The sequence below is a fragment of the Drosophila nasuta genome, chromosome 2L (genome assembly GCF_023558535.2).
Source record: "Drosophila nasuta strain 15112-1781.00 chromosome 2L, ASM2355853v1, whole genome shotgun sequence".
NCBI classification, from domain to species: Eukaryota; Metazoa; Arthropoda; class Insecta; order Diptera; family Drosophilidae; genus Drosophila; species Drosophila nasuta.
The window spans coordinates 18,692,711-18,710,803 of NC_083455.1; the positions used below are offsets into that span (position 1 = coordinate 18,692,711).

Genomic DNA, 18,093 nt, shown 5'->3' on the forward strand with positions numbered 1-18,093 from the left:
CGTCCAGGCGCGCTTTAATGACATTTACGATCAGCCCGCGGAGCATCTCAGCAACAGAAACAGCGACAGCGACAACGACAGCAACAGGAACAGGCCTTAAGTCCTCAAATAATGGCCCATTAATAGACTGACATAATCTTTAAAAATACATTCAATTCATTGAGAATGCAACGACAGCAACAACAACAACAATGCGAACAACAATTCGTTAGAATGCAATGGCAATATAGGAAATGAAATGCCACTGAAGACGCGGGATCTTCGTCACAGGCTGAGCGCCTTAGGTGCAAGGGAGCAAGCGCATGACCGAAATGTAGTCGACAGACGACTTGTCCAATTAGTTGGCGCAGCCAAGGTAGATATGCTCTGTGTCTGTATATGTATGTGTGAGTTTATGTGAGCGTACAGCGTATGTGTTTGTTCTGTTGAGTACATAAGCAGCGAGCACTCCGAACAAAATCGACTCCGAATAGCTGAAGCGAGCGTCAAGTCTACTTATGAATGAAAATTACAGGCACAACTACGAGACGATTATGAATTAACTTTTAAATTACATACAATAAACAACTCATTTTAAGAGTAGTAAAATAACTTATTTATTTATTTGAGTTTGTAATAATAAATTTGTTTTGATTTTGTATATACTGAAGATGAAATACTAATCGAGACCATAATATTTATTTTAAAAATGAAAACATGATTATTGTTTGATATTTAGGAATTTTGCGTTAAATGAAACAAACTTATTTTTCCGACATGTCCTCATTTATAAATATTCTCTAATAACAAAAGAAACTTTATCTTAGTGAGGATAAGAAACAATGAATTAATAGAATTAAATATTAAATGGTATACAATATATAATCATATTGCCGATTTCCTTAGTGCCAATCTGAATAGATCACACAACACATGGTGCTCAAAATGCGATAAACTTTTGCTTCAGTACAGCCAAAAAACCAAAGAGCAAAGTGCTCTGCAAATAAAGTGAGTAAATACTGCCCAAAGCTGTTGATATGGTAATAAACCGTTATTGAATTTTGTGTGAAATTGTGCAAAATGTGTGTAATTAAATGCTGTTAGTGCAGCACTATAAATTACAAACTACTATTAAAATAAATTCCATCAATCGGACATAACGATCGCCTCGCAGTAATACCGAAAAACTGCAGTCGCAACATTTACCAATATTTCCGCCATTTCTTATTGGGCCCAGGCCAGCATACCGTCTATATACCTCACACACACTCATACACACGTATCTATCTACACGCACACAATCGCATAACCACACAGAGAGTCGACACACACATACATACACAAGCAAACAATCTCACTTGGCAGCTGCTCCAAGCGTTTGTCTCTCATTGTGGCATGGCAGCTAGCTGCACTGCTCACACGCACGTAAAAGCAAGCGAGTGCGAGAACAGGCAGCAAATTGCTCCTCCTCCACGATCGTTAATCGTTTCGACGAGCAGCAGAGCTACGGCAATAGCAAATGCGACCCAACAGCAACGGTTTGTTGGAAAAACCTAGTGAAACTGGAATGCGAAGCATATGCAATACAACTATTTTAATGATAAACATATCAGAATATACTTGAATTTAGTGAAATTATTTACTATTTTAATAAAAAATTGATTAATGTAGAAATATATGTTCTCTTTTTTAAATTTTAATTTATAGAATTAAGAAAGTAAAAAAATATAAATACAAAATAATTATAAATCCAATAATTGGCTTGCATTTCATAGAAATTTCATATTTATTTATATTTACTAACGGCAATAGCTAATATCCCGCAGAATTTTCCCACTGGGTCTAACAAACTATGTGCACACGAAGCAAGGCAGCTCGGCAACTCGTGTAACGACGACGACGTCGGCGACGACTGCGACTGTCATGTCGATGCTCGAGCCTCTAATTTGGAGTCTCTGGTTGGTTGTCTTCGATCCGCATGTTGGCAGCGAGTCTCGTCCGTCAGTGTCTCTCATTCGCCTCTCGTATTCGCTGTCGTCAACACACACGCGCACGCAACGACTACGACAACTACAACTGCAACGACAACGACAGCAGCGACAGCTGAACAGGTTTAAATCTATTTGTCGAGTCGACTCGAGTCTTGATCGTTCCCAGGTAAAAGAACGCGCCGTGTGTTTCAGTTAAGCGTTGGCACTGAACCGGGTAACAATCTTTCACTCCTCCGCTCCGACTTCGTATATGATATTGTACAATCACAATACACACACAAAAACACATATCGTATCGCGTAAACTGTCTCTACTATGTAGAGCAAATGGAAAGTGTTTAAGTTCTTTATCCACAAAAATTTTCATTCATAAAACTGTTTCAAGTTTTTTTTGCTACAAGTGAAACAGAGCAATAAAATAAAAACAAAAATTTTCGAAATATTTAAAAATCAATGAAAGTAAACAAATAACCGTGTGATCGCAATATAAGTAAATAACAAAATTGAAGCCAATAAAATGCAAAACAAATTGAAATCGATAAAAGTGCGCATGCTAATGATGATTATGCCCAATTTATAGTGCGCTAATTGAACGTGAAATTGCCATAAAAAATATTTAGCTAGGGATACCAAACTAAATAAACCAAACAATTGACAAGCGAATCAAGCTAAATAAATACCATTGTGACTGACGCTAACTGCTCAGTTTCAGCCACATAACAACAGCATCAATAAAAATATAAAAAGCAACATAGTGAAAACATCTTAGCCATGGATTTAAGTTACATATTCATCTTCTGCCTGCTGGCGCTATGCAGCGCCGACGCCGAAAGCAAACAGAAATCGGGCAGAGGCCGAGGCTCAATGTGGTGGTAAGTACGACAACATAACGAACTCAAGTAGCTGAGGAGGAAAAGCGAGAGCGGGGTTCTATGTTAGGTGGGTTAGCAGGCCAGGCCTGGGGGACATGGGTGACATTGAAAATGCTAGATGATAAACCGCCCACGCAACATTTGCATAAATCAACAAATTCGTATGGGGGGACACACAGTTCAAACAATTAGCGAGCGAGCGAGAAGAACAAGCGCAAACAGGCGATGCGACGGGGCTGAGGCTGAGAGTGGAGAGAGATCCGAAAGCCGAAAGACCAAAAGTCACAGTCAACAATAACAGCAAACTTTGAGGCACGCGCCGTGACAACAGCAACACCAGCAACAGCCAAAAACTACAACAAGAACAACAATAACTTCATGAGCAACCGTTAAGAAAGCCACGAAAATTAACGCAAGATTTTGTGTAAAATGTTCCCAGCTAAAGGTCTTGACTTTAAAATGCCCAAAAAAAAATGTGGTTGTAGCCACTGCTAGATTGTTTTTATTATTGTTGTTGTTTTTGCTGTTGCACGCACAATGCGGAAGCCACAAAACGCAGCAGCCGCAACTTTGATGAAAGCAATTAAAAATTCTAAGCGCGCATTCAGCTTTTACCCAAGGGGAGGAACAAAAGCAATCTTTATGTCTATGTGTGTGTGTGTGTGTGGCAGAGATAGTGACACACTTATTGTAGTTGCCAAGAAGTTGAGCTTTAAGTGTGTTAGGAAAACGTTTTGGGAACTGCAACTGCAACAGAAGCTCAAGCTGTTGCTCTTTACTAAACAAGTTCGTTGCCTAAGTCTTTTGTTTTTAAAGCAGCAACAAAGAAATAAAAAACAATAATGTTTAAAATGTAATTGAAAATGTGGTTAGTGCCCTAATAACTTTTTATATCGGCATAAATTTGTGGCTCAAATTGTTGCCTGCTGCCGTCGCATAAATCTTCTGCCATCGATTTTAATCCGCCTGGGAATTGAACGGTGGAATCGCAACGCAATCGCAATCGCTGTTGCCGTCGCTTACTGTTGCTGTTGTTGTTGCGTATTTTATTATTACTTTTTATTGAAACAATTTCGTACGTTTTTTTTTACGAAGTTCAACGAGTTGTTTCTGTTTTTTTTTTTTTAGTCTCTCTCCCCATACATTACGCAATTGCCAATTGTTAACAGAAGTAAAAAAATAACATCAACACAAGTAAAACAATGAGCTACAAAATATGAACTTTCCCACCGCAATCAACGGAGCAATTGAATTGGCAATTAATTTGCATACAGCTCCGCTGTCAATAAACATTTGTTTATGCGCGTATTTATTTATTGCTGTTTAACAGTAATTTGTAACGAGAGCAATAACAGTTTAACAGTCGCACTCAGTATTCGTGTTTCTATTATAAATAAAAACATTTTCAAGCAAGGCCGTCGCTGTCACACACACACACACACACACACATAAGAAAGATGACAGTAAATGGAAGCGAGAGCCGACAAGTGTCATCAAATATTTGTCAGTGTATGTGCTTGCATGTGTGTGTGTGTGGCATGCATGAGTAACGCCGGCAATTGACGTGCTTAACAAAAAGGAAAAGCCGCAAGTGAAAAACCAAGAATAACAACGACAAGCGACACAAGACTCAACTCAAGTCAAGTGGAAATAAACATAATGCCAAAAAAATACAAAAACAACAAATACCCATAGAAAAACTTGTTGTAATGGAAATGTTGTTGATCCGTCTTTTGGTCTTTTTTTGTTTTTGTTTTGGGGTTTTTAGTTGTGCGTGTCGTCCAGCTGCCATAAGATTCCCGCTCTCAATTTGTAATTAGGCGCAAAAAACCAAGTGAAGCATTAAATAGTCTTGACACGCCTCGCCCCTCCACACACAAATATTTCCTGTCATATTAATTCATATGCATTTCTTCAATTGTCTTTTTGCAGGGGTATTGCCAAGGTCGGCGAACCGAACAACTTTTCACCCATTAGCACCGGCATCATGTACATCGATCCCGCCATTCATTCGACGCTGCGTCGCAAACAACGGCGCCTGGTGCGCGACAATCCCGGAGTGCTGGGCGCTCTGGTCAAGGGCGCCAATTTGGCGATTAGCGAGTGCCAGCATCAATTCCGCAATCGTCGCTGGAACTGCTCGACGCGCAATTTTCTGCGTGGCAAGAATCTATTTGGCAAAATCGTTGATCGAGGTAAGTTCTGGGGATATGAAACTCGCATTCAATTGCAATCTTGACATTGCATCAGGCAATTAAAGACACTCCAATTGAATCCTTTGCTCAAGTGAGCATTTCCCAAGTGAAATATGATATGTGATCGTTGTTGTATCGTTGACGAAACGAAAATATTGTTGTCAACGCCTCTTTGCAGGAGCAGCTAGCAAAACAATTTGTTTGGGTTTTCTTTTGGGTACTCTCCTGCTCTTATTTATGTTGTGAAATGTCACTACGAGTGTGTGTGTGTGTTGTCTTAGTAATACGATCGGGCTACTTGCCACATGTGGCAGCAACTGCAGCTTGGCCACTTTCGCTGCCGCCTGTCAACGAGTTGGAACAATGGAGTCGCCTTGTTTGGCTGTCTTGCTGCACTTGCTCCACTTGCATTTCAGCATGTTTATGCTAATTGGCGCAGGTTGGCAGCACCAAGACTCTCAAGTCCCAGTCTCAGTCCCAGCATCTCCTCAACTCGCATTCAAATCAATCAAAAGTGCTTGTTTGTTCGCCTGCTGTGACAGTTGCCAGTTTCGCAGATCCCAGGCGACCTGAACACAACACAATCCAACACTTTTAGCTCCCCGGTGACAGTCGTCAGACGCGTGAGTCGCTCGTCTTAGTCTCAGCTTCAGTTTCTCAGTCCCTGTTGTCAACAATAATTTTCATATAAATGTAAACAGCGTTGCGATGTTGTCCTGCAGTTTCAGTCGAATTTCGCCTGCCGTTTTATTAGCTACTGTCCTGGCTACTACCTGGCAATCACTTTCCTACCGTATATGTATATATTCTATGTATGTATATTCATTGTGGGCGTGCGCTGCGACGCGTGCGTTTGTCTCTTTAGAACCTTTCACTCAACGGCAGCTGACTTTTATAGCCGAGGCTCTTGACCTTATCAACAAGCAGCGGCAGCGTCAACGGACAGCGACAACGACTAACATCCTTTTTATGAGTTGCACTCTCTTGACATTTTATGGATTGTTGGGATTATTCGACTGGTGACAGCTTTTTATCGCTGCACTTTCATCGCTCTCCTTTTTTTTATACATACATATATTTTAATGTGCCCTTGGCCCCAATTAACACCTAGGCCATTAACACTTGGGGTTGCGTCTGTTTGTTACAGTGGCTGTCAAACTGTGCACTCATCGGTGTGCATGTGTGTGTGTGTGCAAGTATGTGTTAATACCCTGGAGACAAGAGCAGACAACGTATCAGGCATTGTCCAAGTCCAGTCAGTCACTCAGTCAGTCAGTGAGTTAGTCAGTCAGCAGGGGCACTTCTCAAACTCTGTTCTTCTTCTCCTCTCTATTCTATTTCAATTTCAATTTTCGTGCTGAGGGCAAGACAACTCAACTAACTTGTTTTCTAATTGGTGACACCTTGTCAATTTGGCATGCCACACGCTTTAATAGGCTCTGACTCCGATTAGTGTGTGTGCCCAGGGGTTTCTATTTCTCTTCTTCTCATCTCTCATCTCTCGACTCCTGTTGCTCTTCTTGGGCTCATTTTTTTTTGCGCATTCTAATCATGAAGGATGACGAATGGACACACAGCAGCCACCCCAAAGGACTCCTGACTGCCTGTGGCTTTTATATCAATGTCTAAACTATTCTTGGAAACCCCTTAAAAGATCCTTTTGGGCTAAGCTGCTTACCTCAACTGAACCAAATAGCTACCTGAAGATTGAGATTATGCCAACTCGGTGGCAGCTTCTGCTCTCAATTTCATCAGTCGCTTGCCACGCCCAGCAGCAGCGGAAATCCGTTTAGCAATTACCCAAACGAAAAAAAAGAGTCCTCGATAATAAAGGACAAGTTTGGTGGGGAACGAGTGAGCGGGACGAGAGATTCGAAAGCTACTCAGATTACATACGTAAATACATTTTGTGGGCGTTGTTCCTGTTGTTGTTGTATTTGTTGTTGTTGCCCCATTGCACATATATTTGTTTGTTTGGCTGGGCAAATTAAAGAGTACCTGCGACACACCCATTATCCATATCCAATGTGAATGAGTCCCATATGAGTCCACTCATTCTCTTTCACCACTTAATTGCTCAGTGTTCGCTGTTTTTATTGTCTTTTGTTCGACGTTGGTTTCTGCGAAACATTTGCCATGCTATTTACACGGCGTAAAAAATACAAAAAACCCACAAAAAGAGAACACCACCAAACACACACTTGGCAGGCAATGTAACGCGAATTCTTGCTAAGCTAATCACCAAAAGTCAGAGTCAAGTTGTTGTTGTTGTTGTTGTTGTTGTCGCTGTTGTTGCGCATGCGCCGAACAGCCGACCGCCTTCTCTTATCACAGATTAAACATCGCACATATTTACCTTTTACGTGAAATTATTTAAAGAAAACAAAACCGAAATGAAAACGAAACCAACGCACACATACACATACACACAGTTGAAACAAACAAACATTAACCGGGAATTGAACATAGCATAGCCAAAATAAAATAAAAATAAAAAACAAAATAGAAGGAAATTCCGGGAAATCGGGAATTCAAAAGCGGCAAAATTAGGCGGAAGTTGAATTGAGAGAGAGAGAGAGTGAGAGCACACACAACTCTCAGTTCACAGTTCACAGCTCGCTGTTGCTTGTCAATCGTCACCTGCCACAGAGACTGACAGTCAATCACAGCCGCATCAATCAACAGTTGCAGTCAAACACGATTGTTGCTAAACTTGTCGATAAAATCTGCTATGCAGCATATCTCTAACATATACTTTAAAGATCGTTACATAGAATTACTTAAACAGTTGTTAGTAATAAAAAAAAGAGTGCATTACATATTTCCATATCAAATTGCACTTCGAAGATTGCTCAACATTCCTCAAGAAATTCCAAATAGTTGTTGTTTGTCTGACGAGGACTACAACGACTACTACTCATAAATATTGAGTATGAATATGAGTGTACAAGCAGAAGCTACCTGACTGCGCGTTCATGTGTCATCTAGATACTGCTCGCATATGAATTTATGTATTTGTATCTGTTTCTGTTTCTGTATCTGTATCTTGCTCTTGAGTTGCAGCTCGCAAGCCACTTGAAAAATTATCTGCAACATGTAAATTCAATTTTCATTGTTCTTTATCTGTGATGGGGTTCTCCTTTTGCTCTCGAAATCGAAACGGAGGCAGTTACTAAAAGTAGAAAAAAAATAATAAAAACAGAAGAAGAAAACAACTACAGAAACTACAAGCAAAAAGTAAGGGCCACTCGACTGGGTTTTGTAGATGGAGCCAAGTGTTAAGTTGGAATTTATAGTTGAGCGTTTAATCTGTGTCAGTTTCTGCGTCAGTTTTCTGCAGTGAGGCCGCCAAGGTCCGGTGATAACTTGAAGTGTCATAATTGACCAGACTTTGGAAGACAAGTGCCATTATTCATAAGAAGGCAGGAATTTAACCCACGTCGCAGTCACAGTCGCAATCACTTGAACAAGATTGAGATCTTGTCTTTGGGGGGTCGTCGTCATGGGCTCCACACCAAAGTGGAACACCCAGAAGGCTGAAATAACAAAGTTTCTCATTCTCTCTCTCTCTTTCTATCTTTGTTTTTTAGGCTGCCGCGAGACGGGCTTCATCTATGCCATCACAAGTGCTGCTGTGACCCATTCGATAGCACGAGCCTGCAGCGAGGGCAGCATCGAGTCCTGCACCTGTGATTACAGCCACCAGACTCGCTCGCCACAGGCCAATCATCAGGCGGGCAGCGTTGCCGGCGTACGCGATTGGGAGTGGGGCGGCTGCTCCGATAACATTGGCTTCGGCTTCAAGTTCTCGCGCGAGTTCGTGGACACTGGCGAGCGTGGTCGCAATCTGCGCGAAAAGATGAATCTGCACAACAATGAGGCGGGCCGAGCGGTAAGTAAACCAATCGAGTTTCTATCCACGATTTATATATCTAATGCCTGTCGCTTTGGTTGGCTCACAATTTACGACTTGCCTAATAAAAATCAACGAGTTGCTTTATTTTTTGTTGCCTTCCCGATTTCCGCCCCAATTGGCGACTCTTTAACTTGTTTAGCAAGAAGAGGAGAGTCTTGGTAACCAGACGTCTTCTCTATGCACTCGTTTGCGCCCATGTAGCTCGTATATTAAAATCGTTGACAGCCAAACACAGCTGCTGCTGCCGCACAGTGGTTGTTATCGTTCAATTTATTAATTAAACTCACCGAAACTACCGCTTCGATAATTCTCGATTAATTATGAGTTCAACTAGCTAGCGATAAAAAATTGCCATCGTTATCACCCCATTTATTGACTTGGCCAAAAATTCCCAGCATAAATCTTCAGTTAATTTCCACACACACTCGCACATACATACATATATTTTATGAGTGGAAAGAGTGCAACCCACTGTGCGCCATGTTGTTGTCAGCTCCTCCTGTGCTAGCCATAGAAAGTAGCACACACAGAGCCAGAGCCTCCTCCAGCTAGTCGAGAGCTGAGCTCTGGAGCGCCACATCTTTGGGGCCACCATCTGTGTTATTATTTTATTACTTGTTATGGGGGCAACATTCATGATGATCATCATGTGCTTGGCTTGGCTCTTGAGGCTGGCGGTTGCCAGGGCCCCCAACTGCGTTGATTTCTTACTTTTGGTCAGGCCAATTACAACAACAGCAGCAACAAGCATCGGCAGCAGCAGCAGCAGCAATAACATGCAACATGCGCACAGCACAGCACAGCACAGCAAGTTGCAACAACATTTATTGATTTTTAATAACTGCAACATCGTGGCAGGCGGGCCGCCAATCGAAGCGAGCAAAAAACGGCAAAATAATTAAGTGAAAAAGATATTGGAGGAGCTGCTGCAGTACCTAATAAAGTCATACTAATGAATACCCCTCTCTTCTCTCTTCCTCTCTCTATCTCGTTTTGCAGCACGTTCAAGCGGAGATGCGTCAAGAGTGCAAATGCCACGGCATGTCCGGTTCGTGTACAGTGAAAACTTGTTGGATGCGTCTTGCCAATTTCCGTGTCATAGGCGACAATCTCAAGGCGCGCTTCGATGGCGCCACACGCGTCCAGGTCAGCAACAGTCTACGCCAGAGCAGCAACGCGGTGCCCGTGGTCAGTCCGAATGCGGCGGGCTCCAACAGCATTGTGGGTGGCGTGGCCAACAGCGGCAACGGACTGCCTTCGGCCGTGAATGGCTACGACGATGAGGAACGCATGCTGAACGATCATATGCCCGAGCTGCTGCTGGACAACAGCAAACAGCATCATCCCAATATGCCATCGCCCAACAGTTTGCCCGTTGCGGGCGCTCGATCACGCGGTCATGGTCGCGGTCGCCAGGGACGCAAGCACAATAGGTAAGCATCCTTAAGATATATTTGATATCCGTTTCCAAATAGAACAGACAATATCGATTTAGTTTGAAATACATATAATGAACCACACCGAATGTGCAGACAAAAAAAAGACAGTTAAGATCAAGTGTGACCATACAACAAAATGAAGGACATTTCAAACTAAATACGGTCACGTTTGTTATGCTAATCATGGGCACACTTACAACAAGATACAAATCTAGTTCTAGTAAAAGCTGTAATTCGGAACTTTAACTAACATATATTCTTTATTTTTTTCTCTCCATGGCAGATATCACTTCCAATTGAATCCACACAATCCGGAACACAAGCCGCCGGGTCCCAAGGACATTGTGTACCTGGAGCCTTCGCCCAGTTTCTGTGAGAAGAATCTGCGACAGGGCATTTTGGGCACACATGGCAGACAGTGCAATGACACCTCGCTGGGCGTCGATGGTTGCGATCTGATGTGCTGTGGGCGTGGCTATCGCACACAGGAAGTTGTTGTTGTCGAGCGCTGTGCTTGCACCTTCCACTGGTGTTGTGAGGTCAAGTGCAAGCTGTGTAGAACCAAGAAGATCATACACACGTGTCTGTAAGAGCAACTACTAAGCTCCCCCCTCCACGCCCTACTCCCCTCCCTCGTCCCCACAAAACTGTGTATGTGTTATGTATTGTCTACGCTTAGCCTTTGTTATTAGAAGTTAAGAGCCTAGACTAAAGCCTAGTTAAAGTCCATGACCCGCATACGAATATATATATATAACATATATTATATCAATATCAGCCTTCACTCACCACTTTTAGCAGTATTACACACACACATATATATACATATATATAAATATATACATACATACTATGTAGCGAGGACACGACTAAAGTGTACAACTTCGTTTTGCCCAGTTTTTAGTTCTATAATTTCCAGCACATTTTTGTAAATTACGTTGCTGTTCTATAAGTCGATAAGTCGAGTACTTAATTGTAGTTTTAGTTTATTTAGTCTTAGGTTTTTACAATTTTACAATGCGCGTTTACTACATTATTCTCTTCCCACTTTTTCCCCCTCTTTAAACGAAACGAAATCATTTTACGAAATCATTGAAAACAAGACTGAAATTCATTTGCGCGCAGCTCAAACTCTATCTATCCCTCTCACTTTATCTCACTCTCTCCCTCTCTTTCTGTCCAAGTGCAACAATAGCAACTGCTTCTCTAGTTATTATTGTTGTTGTTTAGTTGACAGCGACTTTGATGCTGACAGCGCTGCTTGCATTTCGCTTTGCCCCAGTTGCAAAGCAAATGTTAAGCATACGCCGTGTGTGCTCCCCCACTCCCTTTTCACTTTTCTCCTTCTCCATCTCCCACATGGAAAGCGGAACAAGTTTGACACGTGAACCCATCCGAATCGATTTTCCAAACAAATTTTTGTGTACATAAATAAGTTTATGCTAGTTTAATGAGTGTGTTTAGTGCGTAAGTTAGCCTCTAAGTAAGTTCAACAAAATGCACGATAGATGGCGCCACACACACATGCACAAAACGAAAACAATTCTGAGAAATTTTTGAAATTTACGCACAAGGCTTTGCAATGAAGAAGAATTCTGCATTTATTCACAAAATATTTTGTTTGCTTCCCTCCACAAATTAAATTAAATGTTGCCTTTCGGTTGTGCGTTCTAGGTATTACTAATAATAATTAATTAAGTAACCGATAATAATAACTATAATGAATGAATAATTATAAATTAGCACACTAATTCAATTATTTTTAATTAATTTATATTAGCACTTAGGCAAACATACCATTTTGTAAAGTATTAAAAAAAAAGATTTGAAATGATGACAAAACAACAACAACAACAACGACAACAACAACAAGTATTGCGCATGCAATACACAAATCAATAAAAAATTAAAACAACAACAAGAAAAACTTATATACGAATAACAACAACAGTGTGGAATTTATTTGAGCAATTATTTGGTTCAAGTGTGCGGCAATTAGTTGTGGCAACTAAAGCCGGACACGGGGCAGCTGAGGCAGGGGAAGAAGCGAATGTCGCTTGGGTCATGGTTGCTTTTCAGGTATTTCAATATTTGATTTAAGCAGCTCGGTGGCAGTTTCCCAAGCGCATTTTTTGTGTTGCGCATGTCAGACTGACCAGCAACAACAACAACAACAAGTAACGAGCGAGCAACAACAACAGAAAAAAACGACAGTTGCATCTTTTGTATATCGTCTTCTATAGCGTCTTCGTCGTCGTCGTCTTCAGCTTCAGCTTCAGCTTTGCCCCTGACAATGCGAACGACAATTCCGCGCTGTCAGCGTCCAGCACCGAATGGCTTTCAACTTTCAGCGACAATCAGCAGCCACAGCAACTGCAACAGCAGGAGCAACAGGACAGCTGCACAAAGGGGAGAAGTAAGGGGGCGGTGAGCATATTGGACATGCAATTGCCTTGGCAACAACTATGCAACTGACAGCGACAGATCTAGACGAGGCGGCTTTGGCATCGGCATTGGCTTCGTTCGGAATCGGAATTGGAATCGGCTGCGATCAGCCACAAGCACAAGCCCCAAGCAAGAGCAACAGTTGCCTGTTGCCAGCTTTGTGACTCGGCTTACATTGATCCTGATTCCAGCTACTGATCTGCCAGCATCGAGTAGATGTTACAGTCTGTATCTGTATCTGTACGAGTATGTGTGTAAAAAGTGATCGTGCTACATGTGTCCGCTTCAGTTGACAGTTTTGCTTCGCTCTTTTTGATACGTTGCAGCAATTCCGTATCATTAAATGGGTGGGAAAAAAAAGTAAACAGAACCGAAACATCCGGAGTGCGATGCGCAATGTGACGAGGAAGTTATCCTAGATTTTTCCGATTAACAATCAACACAAAAGTATGTTAACATATGGAGTTATTTTTGGACTAAAGTTTTTCGACCATATGAATAATTAACGCAATAAACATCAAGATCCTATATGAAAACAAACCTCTGATTAATTATAGTTATCTTTTAATAATTATATAGTTACACAAATTACTTAATCATTAAAAAAGCAGTTCGAGAAGGTAGAACTATAATTTTTTTTTTGTTAGTAGATCGCTGGCAATTTGTTTTTGTTAACTGAAACATACAGATAAGAAACCAGCATATACTCCACTAGATTTGGTTTGTTTTTCTGTTGTTTTTATAAACAATGAGCTTTTTATAGACAGCTTTTAATATTAATAAATTTACACAAATTACACAAATGTTATTGAATCTAAAAACTTCTTATGTTATAAGTAGAAAAATTTGTTTTATTCTGATCGCTGCAATTCAATAAAATAAATAGGTACGCTTTATTACTTAAACATTTTATGTAACTCTAAAATTGACTTTCCCATTTTGCAATATCTCAACTCCTGCCAGTTCCCTTTGACTCACTCCATTATGTCATTTGTAATTAGAGCACAGCTTCAAATATCTGGCAAATGATTCACAGCCTCAACACACATAACAAAGAGCACACACTCAAGCCCAGCAAGTGAGTGTATGAATGGTGTGGAAGGCGAGTGCGAGGGGAATTATTGTGGCTTGACCATTATCCATTAACATTAACATTACCATTACCTATTGCCCATTACCCATTATCCATTATAACCCCACGGGGCACATAGCATGACTGTAGTTGGCTGAACTCAACCGAGAGAGAACCGAATGATGAGAGGAGGCATTGTCTGAGTCTGTGGATGCCGCAAATATGGCACAGCGAGGCGACAATTGTTGTCTCCAAAGAGTCGTCTGCGTTTGCGTCGACGGTCTGACATTGCTCCTAATCAATAAAACTAACGAGCGGATTAAGATTATGTTGCACTCGACGGCGGGCCCACTGAGGCGGCCAAAAGCGGCGCACGCGCATCCCAAAATGGTCTGGCGGCCTAATGAATTGCAACTGCAACTGCAACTGCTTGGCAACAGGCAGCAGCAGCAGCGACGACGGCGGCGGCAACAGAAGGAGGCAACGTGCAGCATACGAAATCAAAATGCAGCAACAGCAGAAGCAGCAGCAGCAGCATCTCTTGTGTTTAGTTTGTTGTGGATGTGACAATGACAGTTGTTGTTCGTCATGTTTGGAGCATGTTGCTCGCTTTGACTCGACTCAACTCAACTCGACTTGCCTCAAAACGCAACTGGAGTCGCCTCTTTGTGTTGTAATTGCAGACGCCACACGTTTGCGCCGCTGTTTGATTTGGCAAATGCAACGGTTCGACATGGATATCGATCCATGAGCCAAGCAGGCAGTCAGTCTGGCAGTCAACAAGCCAGGCAGCGAGGCATTCAGGCAGCTTCTCAAGATCGCTTTTGCACCACACAATCTCACTTGTCATGCGACTCACGCGCCACTCTTGGCATGACAAAACTTTCAGCATTGCCACACTCCCTTTGCCCCCGCTTCTTCCCCAACTACTCCACCTCTGGCCCACAAAACAAAAGACATACAACTGGCAAAAGGGCCGAAAAATTTTCGACACACTGGCCCCGAAGTTGTTGGAGTTCGTGTTAATTAAGTGGCAATTGTTGTGCTCGAGGCGTGAACCGTGAGAATTTAATGGATTAGACAAATATCCAGTAAGTACACTGAGCAAAACAATTTGCTTGGCAACCAATTTGCACAAAAATTCAATTAAACTTAAAATAATATCATACATTTTTCACGCATATTTAACATACGTTTGGTGGTGCGTTTAATTAAATATATTTCACACAAAGCAAAAAATTTGATTCTTCAAAATGATATTATAATCCGAAATATATAATCAAATTCAATGAATTTAGAAAACTAAAATAGTGGAGCAAATTTATTTATAATATTTACATGCATTTTTATCTTGTATTGTAAAAATCGTCATTAAGCTGCAGTTCACTTAAATAGAATAAAAAACAAAATAGTAGTTAAAAATTTAATGTTAGTTGTGTTTGGGAATTCAATAAATTTATATGGTATTGAAAATATAAACAGTATTTTAGAGACAAAATATAATTTAATAAAAAGACCTCAGGAAATATTTAAAAAAAAATTTTTAATTCAGTTCTGTATAATACATTTATTTGTTGATAAAAATAAAAACAGTATTTTATAGATAAAATATATTAAAAGCTCAAGAAGAATTGAACCATCTCCTTTTGTATAGAATTTCAAGAAATGTAGTAGATGAAACTATAAACAGTATTTTGATGAAATATGATCAAATGAATTATATTTGTGACACTTATGAAGATCTTAAAAATCGATTCAAATTCTTTGACACTTTTGTCAAGTGTAGCTTTAGCTGTAGCCTACTCGCTTTGGAGTGCTGCTGCCTGTGCGTATGGCTATCAATCATCAGCTTGCTCTGCTGTGTAGCTGCTGCTGCTGTTAACTGTTTACAACTGGCGACAAGTTGAACTACCAGGAAGCAATGACCAAGCAGAGACCACCGACCAAGAAACGGAGACCCTCTGAGACCACAGAGACTAGACTAGATAGAGAGAGAGAATGAGCGAGAGCGAGAGATATAGAGCCACCTTGTGGCACCTCCCTTCGTCCCTCTGCTGCTGAATGACTGACTAACTGACTCGACCGCCTTGCCATGGTCATGTAATTAACAGCACGCAAAAAGTGTTGCCAACACATACATGGACATTGGCACATCCAATGGGGGACCCCATATCACAATGCATGCCACATTGTGCTTGCCACAGTGCGCGACACGCATGTAAACATTACCATTTTTGGCTAAAGACGCGACAGCTGCCGAGGGCCAAGAGAGCGACGGGGGCGAACGATTCGAAACACGGATGCGGAGGGGAGTGAATGGACTGAGCTTGCTGGGTGGCCAAGTGATCATAATTGAGTTACAATCGGGTTCAAAGTCAAATCGAACAAGTACTCGACTTTCATTTAGTCTCGTTTCTGTCTTTTTCTTTTTGCCTAATTAGTTTTAGTTTTTTGCTTTTTCTCTGCTGCTGAGTGTGTCTGTGTTTTTTTTCGAGTATTTCTTGTGGCTGCGGCAAAAGGTTTCCCATCATTTGGCTTCCATTATGCAGCGTTCGCGGCCACCGAATTCCAAAGGTGCGCGCGCAATGGGCGTCAGGTTTGTCCATATAACTCAGTGAGGAGAAGGGGAAGTGGTAGGATCAGTGGTTATGTTTGGTATGTCTGCGCCTGGGTGCCCACTACAAAATCACAACGGATGCGAAAGCTTTCAGCTCGAATTGTTGTTGTTGTTGTTGTTGTTGTTGTGTGGATGAGACTCGCTTTAACTGCTCAGCGATCATCTCATCGGGGCGCTTTTGTGTCCATAGTGCGTCCTCCTCTCTTTCTTCCTCCCTCTCCGTTCTCCAGTCTTTGGCTTGTCGACATCAACGCCGTCCTTTGTTTGCTTGCCCTTTAAACGAACCACGAACCCGTCGATCTGCCTTCTGCGTTGACCCCGCTTGCCCTTCCTAGGGACAGCGCAAGGAGTTGGATTTTTGGTTTTGCTTTATTATGCGTTGTAGTTGCATTTTGTTTGTTTTTGTGGCCTTGCCAAAAAAAAACAAACGAAGAGGAGGGAAACTTTGAGGTCATCGTTATGATTTCATAATGTCATTTGTAATGCTATCAGCGTTAGGGGAATAAATGAACCCATTTGATGTCTCATTTAGTAGACAATAAATTCATATGCTTAAGAAAAATTAAAGTAGTAACACAGAATAAAAATAATTAATTTGTAGTCAAAGAATTCCTAATGAATTTATTTCTAAAATGAGCAGCAATTTGTGGTCAATATTAAATTTGAATGTGTCCCTTGTCCCCTTTCCCAGGTTATTAATTTATAAAGTTAAGAAATGAAACTGAATTTAGATAATCCCGAAATATATTCTAGGAGAATTTTCTCATAAAATAAGAAACTTTCATATATTTCGTTGTGAAACATTAACTAATTAGCTCTCTTATATTTTACTAAAATCAAGTCTACCTTATGAGAATGATTTCAGCTTATCTTTACTTAACTTGACAGAACCGATAATGATCTTGTGCTGGGGACACGCCCCGAAAAAATAATAATCATAAAAGAAAAAAACTTGACTACAGGAAGTTTTACATATCTCAAACAAAAAGCTCTCTCATATCAGGCACTTGCCCGAAGATCCATTCGACAACTTCCTTTCCTTTTGCTTGGGGCACTCCACTGCGAGGCACTTGAGACAGTTTTTTGCACTTGTTGGCTGCACACACACACACACACACACACACACACACATACATATGGGAAGGTAGAGACTGCGGTGGCGGCAGAGTTTGTGGCGGTGTTCGGATATTCTTCGGCTTGGTGCACCTTGATTGTGAGAAAGATAACAACAACGCGAGGAGACAACAACAACAACAGCAACGTCAAACAATGAGAAGGCCGCAGGAATTTGCGCGCTGAGATTAAGCCAGTTATGGCGAAGACAACGAGAGAGGAAGGTGAACGGCAAAGAGAGCCAAAGGCGAGGCATGAACAGGTGCTGAGCAAATGGCAAACTATGCCACAAGGTATTGGGGCAATTAGTGCTCAACTAATTGATTTAAGGCATTTCCTTTGCTGCCTCGACCAACGCTAGTCCAATGCATTTGGGTTGCCATTGGCAATGGGACAACGCGGAGACAACGCAGAGACTACGGAGACAATGGGACACGGACATCGAGTTGCGATTT

At 41.4% G+C, this 18,093-nt stretch overlaps 2 protein-coding genes across 3 annotated transcripts in view; one reads left to right on the forward strand and one right to left on the reverse strand.

The window, feature by feature from the left end:
* LOC132795219 (protein Wnt-4) overlaps positions 1-18,093 on the reverse strand; it is a 110,498-nt gene that overhangs the window by 57,519 nt on the left and 34,886 nt on the right. The gene's annotated exons all lie outside the window — the stretch shown is intronic.
* Positions 2,009-12,325, forward strand: LOC132786964 (protein wingless). The gene is made up of 5 exons (XM_060793774.1): positions 2,009-2,841; positions 4,774-5,036; positions 8,627-8,928; positions 9,952-10,385; positions 10,675-12,325. The coding sequence occupies exons 1-5, from the start codon at positions 2,741-2,743 to the stop codon at positions 10,979-10,981; spliced, it is 1,407 nt and encodes a 468-aa protein (XP_060649757.1). The 5' UTR covers positions 2,009-2,740; the 3' UTR covers positions 10,982-12,325.